The sequence below is a fragment of the Rana temporaria genome, chromosome 4 (genome assembly GCF_905171775.1).
Source record: "Rana temporaria chromosome 4, aRanTem1.1, whole genome shotgun sequence".
Taxonomy (NCBI): Eukaryota; Metazoa; Chordata; class Amphibia; order Anura; family Ranidae; genus Rana; species Rana temporaria.
Window position 1 is genome coordinate 341,346,208 of NC_053492.1, and position 13,782 is coordinate 341,359,989.

General features: G+C 41.9%; 1 protein-coding gene across 1 annotated transcript in view; it reads left to right on the forward strand.

The window, feature by feature from the left end:
• Positions 1-13,782, forward strand: part of HNRNPLL (heterogeneous nuclear ribonucleoprotein L like) — a 122,300-nt gene that overhangs the window by 93,209 nt on the left and 15,309 nt on the right. The window contains exons 10-12 of the mRNA XM_040350780.1: positions 3,124-3,319; positions 11,724-11,781; positions 11,869-11,967. Of these exons, the coding sequence (XP_040206714.1) occupies positions 3,124-3,319; positions 11,724-11,781; positions 11,869-11,967 (353 nt within the window). The remainder of the gene's footprint in view (positions 1-3,123; positions 3,320-11,723; positions 11,782-11,868; positions 11,968-13,782) is intronic.

The window sequence follows — 13,782 nt, forward strand, 5'->3', positions numbered from 1 at the left end:
AAAAAGACTCAAGTCCATCCAGTTCAACCCCCAAAAAAACATACAATCCCATATACACAATTCTTCATCCAAAGTTGATCCAGAGGAAGTAAAAAACCCCAGCAAAGCATGCTCCGATTTGCTACAGCAGGGGAAGAAATTCCTTCCTGATCCCCCAGGAGGCAACTTTACCTATAAATGTTAGTACTCAGATATATTTTTTAACCACTTCCATACCGCACTTACGCACCTTCCTGCCCAAGCCAATTTTCAGCTTTCAGCACTGTCGCACTTTGAATGACAATTGCGCGGTCGTGCTACAAAGTACCCAAACAATGTTTTTATCATTTTGTTCCCACAAATAGAGCTTTCTTTTGGTGGTATTTGATCACCTCTGCGTTTTTTATTTTTTGCGCTGTTAAACAAAAGAAGAGTGACAATTTAAAAAAAAAACACAATATTTTTTACTTTTTTATTTAATAAATATCACAATTTTTTGAAAAAAAAAAATGTTTTCCTCAGTTTAGGCCGATACGTATTCTTCTACATATTTTTGGTAAAAAAAATCGCAATGATCATATATTGATTGGTTTGCGCAAAAGTTATAGCGTTTACAAAATAGGTGATAGATTTATGGCATTTTTATTTTATTCATTTTTTTACTAGTATTGGCGGCGATTTGTGATTTTTTTACTGTCACCGTGACATTGCGGCGAACACATCGGACACTTTTGACTCGTTTTTGGCGCCATTCACATTTATACAGCGAATAATGCGATAAATATGCACTAATTACTGTATAAATGTGACTGGCATTCAAGGGGTTAACACTAGGGGGTGAGGGAGGTGTTAATATGTATACCTGTATTGTGTTCTAACTGTGGGGGAAGGGGGGTGACTGGGAAGGTGACCGATCTATGTCCCTATGTACAAGAGACACAGATCGGTCTCCTCTGTCCCCTGACAGGACGTGGAGCTCTGTGTTTACACACAGAGCTCCACGTCACTGCTCTGTCGTTACCGATCGCGGGTACCTGGCGGACATCGCGACCGCCAGGCGCGCGCATCGGCATCTCGGGGACGTGCCGGCGCGCTCGCGCACCCCCAAGTGACCGGAGGAATACAGGACGTCAAAAGACGTCCTGTTGAATATTCAGAGTCACCGTGAAGCCGTCATTTGACGATGGCCCGGTGCTCAAGTGGTTAAAGCAATCTACTGAGCTGGCCAGAACCGCCTCTGGAGGGAGTCTATTCAACATTTTCACAGCTCTACTGCGAAGAAACCTTTCCACATTTGGAGATGAAATATTTTTTTCCTCTTGACGTAAAGAATGCCCCCTTGTCCTCTGTGGTGACCCTAGAGTGAATAACAACACCAAGTTCACTATATGGACCACTTATGTATCTGTACATGTTGATCATATCCCCCCTTAATCTCATCTTATCAAGAAGGAGTAGATTCAGTTCCTCAAATTTTTCCTCATAGCAGAGCTCCTCCATGACTCTTATCAGTTTGGTTGCCCTTCTCTGCACTTTCTCCAGTTCTCCGATATCCTTCTTGAGAACTGGTGCCCAATATCTCTATTAATACAAGAAAAGATTTTGCTCGCTTTGGAAATCGCAGCTTGGCATTACAGGCTATTTATTGAGCTTATGATCTACCAAACCACCAGATCTTTCTCCACCATTGATTCTCCCAGTTGTACTCCCCCTAGTATGTATGGTGCATGCATATTCTTATCCCCCAAGTGCATAACTTTACATTTATCAACATTAAACCTCATTTGCCACTTAGCTGCCCAATTAGACATTGAGCATTGAGGTTGGAGAATCCACTGCATAGCTTAGTGTCATCTGCAAAGGCTGAAATTGTACTTTTAATTCCAGACCCAATATCATTTATAAAGATATTACAAAGAAAGTGTCCCAGCACTGAACCTTGGGGTACACCACTGACGACCTTAGACCATTCAAAATAAGAATCATTAACCACTACTTTCTGAAATCTGTTTTTTAGACAGTTTTATATCCATTTACAAACTGATCTTTCCAAGCCTATAGACTTTACATTACACATGAGCCGTGTGTGGGGTGAACTGTGTCAAACACTTTTTCAAACTCCATGTATACCACATTTGCAGCCACCCCTCTGTCCAAGGTTTTACTTACCTACTAATAGAAATAAATCAGGTTTGTTTGAAAACTTCTGTCTTCCATAAATCCATGCTGTCTGTTGCTTAAAATATTTTTTCCCAGCAAGAACTCATCTATGTGGTCTTTTAATAAACTCTCCAGTATCTTCCCAACTATAGAAGTTAAACTAACAGGTCTATTGTTACTTGGTAAAGACTTTGATCCCTTTTTAAACATGGGCACCACATTGGCCCTGTGCCAATCCAGTGGTACCATTCCAGTCATTGAGTCCCTAAATATTAGAAACAATGGCTTTGAAGTGACAGAGCTCAATTATTTTAGGATCCATGGGTGGGTGCCATCTGGTCCATGTGCTTTATCCACCTTTATTATGTCTAAATATTTCTGGACCATATCACTTTTCAGTCATTGTGGATCATTTGGGGCTGTGTCACTACTATCTCCATTATGAACATGAGCTCCCCCATGCTCCTTTAAATACACAGAGCTGAAGTATGTATTTATTAAATTAGCCTTTTCTTTGTCCCCAGTAACCCACTCTAGATTTATTTTGTAAAGGGCCTACATGCTCAGACCTGACCTTTTTACTATGAATATATTTGAAGAATTTTGGGGATTTTTTTCCTAATATCTTTTGCATTCTGTCGTTCGTTTTGACTTTTTGATTTCCTTGTTAGATTCATATTGCAACTTGCTTTGCTCTTTAGTTGAGATAAGCTTGAGACGTTTCTGAGATCATTCACAGTTCATTGACTGGTGCGTTTGCCCTGCAGTGGACCTCTTTCTAAGCTGTATCAAGCTTCTACAGTCCCATTGCCTTGTATGCATCGAGAAGCAGTTGTAACGTAAAGAAAAGCCCATCAAGACAGGCACTAAGGCAAATCGGACATTGCGTTTACTGTAGATCCAACTGAAATGTATTCATGTGTTATGGAGAAATATGTAACTGCCATTTAAAATATATTAAATGCTTTATTGTTCTCATTTCAGTGTATCAAAGCAGCATTCTGTTGTCCCAAGTCAGGTTTTTGAACCTGAAGATGGTACTTACAAGGATTTTTCAATGAGTAAGAATAATAGGTTTACCAGTGCTGGTCAGGCCTCCAAGAACATCATCCAGCCACCATCTTGTGTTCTGCATTTTTATAATGTCCCCTTAACAATGGATGAAAGTATATTTCAAAAGGTAATCAATCATGCTTTTCTTTGTTGTCTTATTATTTGGGCAGTGGAAGGTGCTCGAATTTGGCTAATGCAGGCTTGCAAGCCCTTGTAAATCCGACTACCCCTCTAGACCCTGCTACACATTGCGTAGTGTAGTGCTCTGTACCTGGTACACCCAATACACAGCCCTGGAGTGAGTATTCATCATAATGCTCAAAGTGGCAATTGCTCATTGGTCAGCATCTAACCTCACTAACCAATGAGAAATGTTTCTTTATTCTGTGACATCAGAAGAAGAAGCCTCATATGCGCTTCTCATTGATCAGCATGGTCCGTGAACGCCTGCTGTTGCGAGCATGATGGAAACTCACGCTGTGTATTGCAGTGTATGAACTGCTATACCAACAGCACAAGGCTTTAAGGCTGCTATGTGCAGCAGGGTTTAGAATGGTGGCCAGGATATTTGGAGTTAATTTACCTTTTCATTTTTCATGAATATGTGAATTTAGGGGATGTACCATTCTTGTATAAAGTTTCTTTATGTTCAGTGCTAACAGAATTATATAATTTTTTTTATTTGTATTCAGGTAAACCTAAAAATAATATTCCAAAGGTCCCAAGCACACTTACTAGCTAGTCAGCAAAATCAAACAGACAAAACTGTTTTAACAATTCATGTTAAAAACCAAAAAGGTTTTTTATTTTTTTATTTCAATTTTTTTTGTAAGCATTTTCAAATATATGTAAAGCTATACTGCCATGCCAAGGCTCTAGCACAAAGTGTGAACTCCCATCCTCAGACAAGCTGTATATAACATTAAATAAACTGTGAGCAGGTATGCCTTGGAGGTATACCTTAAAGGTGCAGGGACACACCAGAAGCTCAGATTCAGTAATGGCAGCTAAAAACATCAAACAAAGTAAGAACACTAGGGCTGTTTAAAGATCAATTCTGTGAAAAAGATTGTCACATAGCAATCGGATACTACTGCTCTGTCTCTTTATAAAATACAGAATAGAATATAGGTTGTTACCTATTTTTATCTGGAGCCATCTCTTTGTTACATCCTCCTAAAGCACACGGATCAAAGGCTGTTTCTCAGCAGTTGAAGGTAGGGGTGGGGCTCTCACATCACCCACACACTGCACAGCTATAGCACAGAGTTCAGTGAAACCTGAGTGGAGAGAATGGACACCTCCCACCTTTATACATAATCATAGGAAATATACATGGCTAAGGCTGTCATCTGCTATGTACTTGGGGTGAGCCGTCACCTGTGATGCTTTGGAGTCCGCTTCAGGCCTTTCTCTGCATGAGGAATAGACAGCAGATTACACTATGGGCTTCGGATTGAGGGTATTAATTACAATAGAGGGATATGCTTTTTTCATGTAATGCCTCGTACACACGATTGCGATTTCCGACAAGAAAACCAAGGGGTTTTTTTTCAGCAGGAAAACAGCTGAAACTTGTCTTGCAAAAAAATGTGTATATCCAGGGCGCTCCAAGCATTTTAATCCTGACAGATCAAGTCTGTGTTGGAGAGGGTAGCAAATCTTCACACATTTTAGGCAGCACTCAGGGAGACAAGCAATCTCTAATAGAAACAGAAAAACAAACAAGGCACCTCTAAGTGCAGAAGTATAAAACTTTTAATATCCCCTAAAGGTGTTAAAAACACTTACAAGATGGTGGATGAAACAGGCATGTAGCAGGTAAGTGTGTCCAGAAGATGTCCCAGTCTTTGATGGTAAAGCTTCCAGGGAAGTCCACAAGATAACAGCCAACTTGTGCTGTGAGTGTTCAGGGGACACAATAGTGCTGGAGCCTGGGGATGATGTCAGAGGAAGCGAGACAAAAACCAGCATGGAACACAAACAGGAAGTGTGTCATAGAGACGGGACGCGTGGCTGAAGAAGGAACCAATGAGCTGTTCCGAAACACGTCCTGCCTCTATGACACACTTCCTGTTCACTTCCTGTTTGTGTTCCATGCTGGTTTTTGTCTCGCTTCTTCTGACATCATCCCCAGGCTCCAGCACTATTGTGTCCCCTGAACACTCACAGCACAAGTTGGCTGTTATCTTGTGGACTTCCCTGGAAGCTTTACCATCACAGACTGGGTCTGCCCTGCCACTGGAACATCTTCTGGACACACTTACCTGCTACATGCCTGTTTCATTCACCATCTTGTAAGTGTTTTTAACCCCTTTAGGGGATATTAAAAGTTTTATACTTCTGCACTTAGAGGCGCCTTGTTTGTCTTTCTGAAACTTGTCTTGCATACACACTAATCTTGGTCGAAATTCCGACCGCCAAGAAAGTGGTGACGTACAACACGTACGACGAGCCGAGATCAATGAAGTTCCATAGGCAGTTCGGCTCTTCTGCTTGATTCTGAACATGCGCAGGGTTTTTTGCGTCGTAATTGCTTACAGGCGATCGCGATTCCCCATAGGAATTTTTCCTGTCACGAAAATTTAGATCCTGCTCTCAATCTTTTCTCACATCGCACTTTTCACTTCGGGAATCGCAATCGTGTGTACGAGGCATTAGAGGTTTACAACTGGAAGAGTGGCTAGTCTTAGGTAGGCTGCATTTGTGTGCTGTAGATAACACCCCATGTGATGCTAAACCTTAATGACTAAAAGAACTGAAATTCAGTGAATCAAAAGGACAAGCAAGGGGCAGTAAAGCTGAGGAGGAATGAGCTATATCATGTTGGATGAGCTTGTCATGCTGGATGTCCTCCAGACAAGAAAATAGGTGAGCTGTATCTGAGAGCTTGCTGCAGCTGTCATTGTGTAATGTGAAAAGCTTTCAGTTTTGCAGTGAAATCATAGTAAATAATTTCAGTACAGAAGAGTCGCCTGTAACTGCAGAAGATGAGGCGGAACTGACAAAACCCGCTCAGGTGAATAGAAATGCATGAAGAAGTCATAACAAATGTATCTGTGATGACATTTCAATGCATTTAAATGCATGAAGCCCATATAACCACATTGGGATAATGTATTTTCCTGAAGAATGTGTGCAAATTTTACAGCATGGTAAGAATTATTTGATAACCGTAGACCCAATACAATTTTTCCAGGTCTCGTTTGGAAAATATTTTATTTATTGCAGGTACTTCTATAGTGCCATCAATTTACATATATATTCTACATTCACATCTGTCCCTGCCCTAGTGGAGCTTACAATCCAAGTTCCCTAACTTGCATTTATATTGCACATACTAATTTAGCCAATTTAGACAGGAGCTGATTAACCTACAAGCATGTCTTTGGAGCGTGGGAGTAAACCCACGCAGGCACAAGGAAAACATTCAAATTCCATGCATGTAGTGCTGTGGTTGGAATTTCAACTGATGACCCTAGTGCTGCTAGGTGGAAGAGCTAACCACTTGGCCACTGTGCTGCCCATGTGTAACATGTTCCTTTAACAAACAGCAATGAAGAGAATTTAAGGTTCTTATACCTATAAAGTCCAACATAATGAAGAATGATCACTAGGGGTGCAACGGATCGTCATTGATCCGAACGGGTCAACGTCCGGGATCAGCATACCACGCGATCTGCGAATTGAGCCCATAGGAAAGGCCGTGACTTCGGCCTAGCTCTGGAGCAGCAGCCATCTCGGTACACGCGGCGGCGGCCTAGGTGAGCTTCCCAGAGCGGCGTTGACTGGGGAGATGTGGACATTACAGTGGGGGAGATGTGGACATTACAGTGAGGGAGATGGGGGGACATGTGGACATTGCAGTGGGGGAGATGTGGACATTGCAGTGGGGGAGATGTGGAAATTACAGTGGGGGAGATGAGAGGAGATGTGGACATTACAGGGGGGGGGGGGTGATGTGGACATTACAGGGGGGAGATGTGGTGAACATTACAGTGGGGGAGATGTGGACATTACAGTGAGGGAGATGGGGGGAGATGTGGACATTGCAGTGGGGGAGATGTGGAAATTACAGTGGGGGAAATGAGGGGAGATGTGGACATTACAGTGGGGGAGATGATGTGGACATTACAGGGGGGAGATGTGGATATAACAGTGGGGGGAGATGTGGACATTACAGTGGGGGGGATATGTGGATATTACAGTGGGGGGAGATGTAGATATTACAGTGGGGACTATATATGGTGGTGTCCGAAAAATTATCCGATCCGTGGCTCTGATCCGAGGAACGATCCGAACCGTGAGTTTTTTGATCCATTGCACCACTAATGATCACTGTGGACAAGAATGTAGAACGACATTGCCTTACGTGTTTATACATAAAAATGTATGCAAAATGCATCAAACCACATCACGAGTGTCTTGTTGAACCAATGCTGCAAAGAATTCAGGCTATCCTGAAAGCTAATGGAGGTCTGCTCAGACCACGCTACATATGTGTAGAAGTGAAGACAGACGAGAAGTCTTCGAAAACTTGGGTGGAAAATCATATCCCTTGTGGGATGCTTATGATGACATTCTCAGGCATTTTCAGGCATTTTCAATCGACTTGATTGCAACAATCACGTGATTTCTCTGACCATTAAGACCACTATGGCTGGGACATTATTCATTACAAGTTTAAGCCCAGATGTGCGGGTTTACTTTGGATTGAGAACTAATGGCGTTGATGTTCTTTAACTTTCTCATACTGTGTGTGATGGATTTTAAAAAATTGGGTTTTTGTAGCCCCTTGATTTTATAGATTTATGAAATACAGGAGATTCTTTTTAACATGTGTTGATCTTTCTGAGCAACCACCCACCTAACAAATCCTTGTTTTACAGGGTTGAGGTGTATTCCGCTATTTGAAAAGTGTTACTAAATGTAAAGAGTGGCAGATTTCGATGGTTCTGACCTATGGGGTTGATTTACCAGGGGTCCTGCCCAGTACTGGATCGGTGGATAAAGTGGCCACATAAGTTTGCTGTTTAGCATTATGCAAATTTACATTTCTCCCAATCTTTTGTGATCATCTATGTAATACTATGAAAGCGCAACAAGTTTAACAGTTGTCTTTTGCCCTTTTTGACATGTCTAGCTTTGCAAGAAAACAGCACTGCCTAAGTAAACCTATCTAAAGCATTTCTAAGCAAACAGTATTGCATTGCATACAGTGTACACTGCATACAAGTACTTGTACTAGTTTTCTAGTTGATACCCCTTGGATCCCAGGATCAGACTGTACATAGGTCCTTGGCTTAAAGTAGTTATAAACCACTAATATGAAAAATAAACAAAGCATATACCTCTATAATGTATGCTAGTCTCAATCCAAAGTACCGAGTGTCATTTCTCTTTGACCTCTCTTCCCTCTGTCTGCATGAATAACAGATAGTAAGGGCGGAGGGGGCTCAACCCCCTCACACAGGTTTCATTAAACTCTGTGTTCTAGCTGTTCAGTGCATTTGTATGATGTCAGATCCCCGACCCCTTACTTTTACTGCTGATAAATAGCCTTTTAATATGCGTGCTTTAAACTGATGTAGAGAAGAGCGATAAACAGGTACAACTTATGTAGGAGGATTTGTTTCAACCACTTTAAGCCCCTCCTCTCCTAATGATAATCTCTGCCCATTGTCATCAACTGTTAAATGTCATCCCCTACTGCTGAGTGTAGCTCTGGCATTTGACATTTACATAACAGATGGTGGGGCTTATGTGTGTCAGATAAAAAACAATTGTTTTCCTTCTCACATTGTTTTTTGTGTGTTTATTGATTTACAGTAAAAAGTTTGCTACAAGTAAAACAGTATGGGCTAGATTCACATAGAACCGCGTATCTTTGCCGCCGCTTAACGTATCCGATTTAAGTTACGCCTCCGCAACTTAGATGGGCAAGTGCTGTATTCTCAAAGCACTTGCTCCGTAAGTTGCGGCGTAGCGTAAATCGGCCGGCGTAAGCCCGCCTAATTCAAATTTGGATCAGGGGGGCGTGTTTTATGTAAATGTATTGTGACCCGAAGTGATTGACGTTTTTCCCGAACGGCGCATGCGCCGTCCGTGGAATTTCCCAGTGTGCATTGCTCCAAAGTACGCCGCAAGGTCATTGGTTTCGACGTGAACGTAAATGACGTCCAGCCCCATTCACAGACGACTTACGCAAACGACGTAACTTTTTCAAATTTCGACGCGGGAACGACGGCCATACTTAACATTGTTACGCCGCACTTACGCCACCATATAGCAGGGGTAACTATACGACAGGAAAAGCCTAACGTAAACGGCGTAACTTTACTGCGTCGGCCGGGCGTACGTTCGGGAATTCGCGTATCTAGCTCATTTGCATACTCAACGCGGAATTCGACGGAAGCGCCACCTAGCGGCCAGCGTAAATATGCAGTTACGATCCGACGGCGTAAGAGACTTAGGCCTGTTGGATCTAACAGATATCTATGCGTAACTGATTCTAAGAATCAGGCGCATAGATACGACTGTGCAACGCAGAGATACGACGGCGTATCTGGAGATACGCCGTCGTATCTCCACTGAGAATCTGGCCCTATCTGTTTAACACTGTCTTACCATAAAATCTGTCAAGAGTTGTTCATGGAATTTGCTGACACAGGTCTGGATCAGAATTAAAATTCTGATTACTTTCAGTGTCCAAATTTTCCTAATGGTCCGTACACACGATCCAAAAATCGCAAGACAGATCGTCAGTTTTTTTTGCGTGCTAGTCACATATCGAAAATGGAGAGGTTTCTAAAATGACAAATTCTCATACGACAGAATAAAAAATTCGGAGGTGATGTCATGTGTTGTAGTGTATTTCTATTGTATTTTTGGATGACAACTGTACTGATTAAACAAAAAACGTATGATCGGGTATCGTGCGAGAAATTTTTTCGTGTTTGTGCAATTGGCTAATATCGGATGAACTGTAGTGATTGGCTCTGGCAGGCTCTGTACTAACGATCAGATTATCATACGATCAATTTAAAAGCAGTATTTTTCATCCGATTTTCGGATCGTGTGTACGAGACATTACTGTACAGCAGGCCACTTTACTGTTTTCAGCCTGGGCTAAAATATTTTAACTAGGGGGAGGGGGAACTCTCATTTGGATTGCAGATACTTATACAAGAAACATTTTCAAACAGACACATTCATCTTGATTTTTTTTTCTGATTAGTACCAATTGTTTGATACATGCAAACTTTCACTCCATTCATAGGTGAAATCTCCATTTTAGCCATAGATAAAATTCAACAAATGTGGCCTATAGCTTCATTCACGTCCCGAAACGCTGCAAATCGATGGACGTCCGTGCAATCCCCGTCACTTCCAATGGCACCCTGATTGCGGTGCAATTTTGCAGTGATTGTCACCTGACAAATCGTGGTAACTTCTGTTGCCCAAAAGAAGAAAAAAACTTATTTTGGGCGATTTAGACTGTTGTGATACTGAAGCTTTAAACCACGCCCAACTGATTGGATTATGCTCTATACTATTTTTGGTTATTTGTTTTGTATATTCCATCAAAGTTTTGTAGCCGGCAATATAGTGTGTCCTGTCAGGCATTTGCTCTCTACAATATTATGTTCTCTTTTGTCTATATTTTTTCTGTTGAAAAATCTTGAACCAATAAAATGTCAGTTTTAAAAATAAAAATAAAAAAACGGCAGACAGTCGGCACGTGTGTAGGGCAGCCAGTCTGACAGTCGGACGAGCATGCTGGAAAACCAGCAGCCTGACCAGCTCCCAATCGGGTTATGACTAAGCACAAGATGTGTGAAACATGTTAACCTTCCATTCATTTCTGTAACTGCATCTGTCTACATTACAATAAAGGACATTTCATTGGTACCCTGTTGCGGTGTGCAGCTGCCTATTTCCTTGTTTGTCGTGATGGCAAACTGGGCCAGCACCTGTGGGGGGTTACCTGCTGTGGGATCTCCTTGGCTCACCTGTAGCAATTATTTCTCCTCTGGCTTCCAGCGCTCTCAGGCGGGGGGGGGGGGTTGGGGGGTACATCCCACCGATCAGAACACAATAGCTCAGTGGGGGAGATCGATGTACTAACATCGGATTGTTAGTACAGTGGCCCTGACCTGAGCTGTCAGTTTTTTTTATTTTATTTTCACTTCAACCCATGGGGCTAAATAAAAAAAAAGATAATGTGTACTAGGCTTTAAGGTATTCTTTAGTCACAGGGAATGTCCAAAGGATGTAAAAACCTTAATAAGAAGTTCAATAACCATGCAAAACTGAAACCTCACCTTTTCATGTTTACTTTTACTATGGAGCTAGAATGCACTACGAAGCCTGTATAGTCTCTACTCCCTTGTTCTGAGCAGCACCTATATGTAGCATAAGAAAATAACTGCCTTACTACTGAAGAGCTCACTTTGTACTTTTGTGTTTATTTTTAATGCATGTACCTGTATGTTTCTTAATTTATTAACCATTTTGTGTTTTTATTTTAGCTCTGCGAAGACCACAACGTTTCTACATTCATCAAATTCAAAGTGTTTGATGCAAAACGTTAGTAGATCTTAAACTGTCATAGAATATGTTTTTCTGTGGTGGTGTTAGCCTATTTAATATCACTATCCTATTGTTCTTCTACAGCTTCATCTAAAACATTGTCTGGCCTGCTAGAATGGGAGACAAAGAATGAGGCTGTTGAATCACTCACAGTATTAAATCACTATCAAGTAAGAGTACCAAGTAAGTTAACTTTCTGTTTCAATCATTATGCAGTAAAATTAAATGATATACGGTATGTCAAAAAATTACTGTCAGTATGTACCGTAATTATCAGGAACCATGAAACCTTTTAAACCTTATCAAACCTTTTAATAAAATGGTACAACTGGTAAACGTAGTCAAAACATAGTCAGGATTCGGTGGCCAAATCGGGTAGTCAGAACAATCCAGGAAATCAGGAAGCCAGAGATCAACGTAGTCACAGGCAACAGACAGGATCAGGAACCAGAAGGGACGTCAGCCAGGCAAGTCTTCAACAGGAACACAGCAGAGAGTCTCTAGATATGTTGACCAAGGCGAAGACATTGAAGACATGAACCAAGCAGTTTGAATAGCCAGAAAGGGCTGGCTGTGGGCTTGACTGATGAGCAGGAGATAATCAACAGGTGAGCCACTGTGAAACAATGAGTACTGACAATCTTCTGGGACACGTGACAGGTCCCAGAAGATTGTCTGTCCACTGGGAGAGCACAGTGAGTGCCTGGCCGTGAAGCAGCAAGCTGTCACGGCCAGGTGCCCACAGTTCCAAAGGAGGTGCCGAAAGGAGGAGAGGGAGAAGAGCGGGGCTCAGTGTGGCCGTATCGCTGAACCACGGAACAGGTGTCTGTTTAATAAAAAGTCATCAGCTACACTTTTTGTAGCTGCTGACTTTTAATAAACAAAAAAAGCCTGGAACTCCACTTTATGTAGGACATGGGTGATTTAGAGAAGGCTCACAGACAGGCAGCTACATTTTGATTAAAAGGATAAGTTTACATAAACCAGGCTTAAAGGTTTAAAGGAAGTAAATGTGATTTAATTCTCTAAATATACTTTATTTAAAGGTTTGGTGAATAAAATATTTTAAAGAGATCAGTTACAGCTCAAGGAGAGAAGAGTTTAGTGTTTGGGTCCTTTTACATAAGCCTTGCCCGGGGTCTGTTCAGCAGAGAATCCATAAACAAATCTATTGCTGAAGTGTAGCAAAACAAGATGGATAACGCTGTTGTGAAATTTGTACCTGGTCATCTTTTTTCTGTATTTTGATACCTTTCCCTACCTGTGTGCGATCTATGGGTATCTGGAATAAAACAGACTTGCATCCGTATGTTGATCCCCATGTTAAATCCAGAAAAATAAAATTAAGGATGCAACCCTCCCCCCCTGACTTGGACGGACTCAGAGGTAAACAGATGTAATCAGACACACATCTGTTTTCATCTGCCTGTCCATGGACTTGCATGGAGTTTCCGATCAGGTCTACCTGAAAAACTGACAGGCAAACCCGATTGGAAAGCCAGTGTAACGCCATGTACACACGACCGGTTTTCCTGACATGCCAAAACGCAAAGTTTTTCCCAAAGTGATTCCTCTCAAGCCTGCCTTGCATACACACGTTCAGTCAAAAAAACGCTCGACCAAAGCGCAGTGGCGTCCAACACGTACAACGGCACTATAAAGGGGACGTTCCATTCAAATGGCGCCACCCTTTGGGCTGCTTTTGCTGATCCTCGTGTTAGTAAAAGTTTGGTAAAAGACGATTCGCGCTTTTCAGTCTTCGTGCTTTTCAGTCCGTTACAGCATGACGAATGTGCTATCTCCATTACAAATGCAAATTTTACCAGAACGAGCGCTCCCGTCTCATACTTGATTCTGAGCATGCACGTTTTTTCCCTCGGAAAAGCATACACATGAGCGGTTTTCGTGACGGGAAAAAATATAGCAGGTTCAAATTTTTTTGCGGGCAGTTTTCTCGTCAGGAAAACTGCTATGGTGCATACACACGACCAGTTTTCC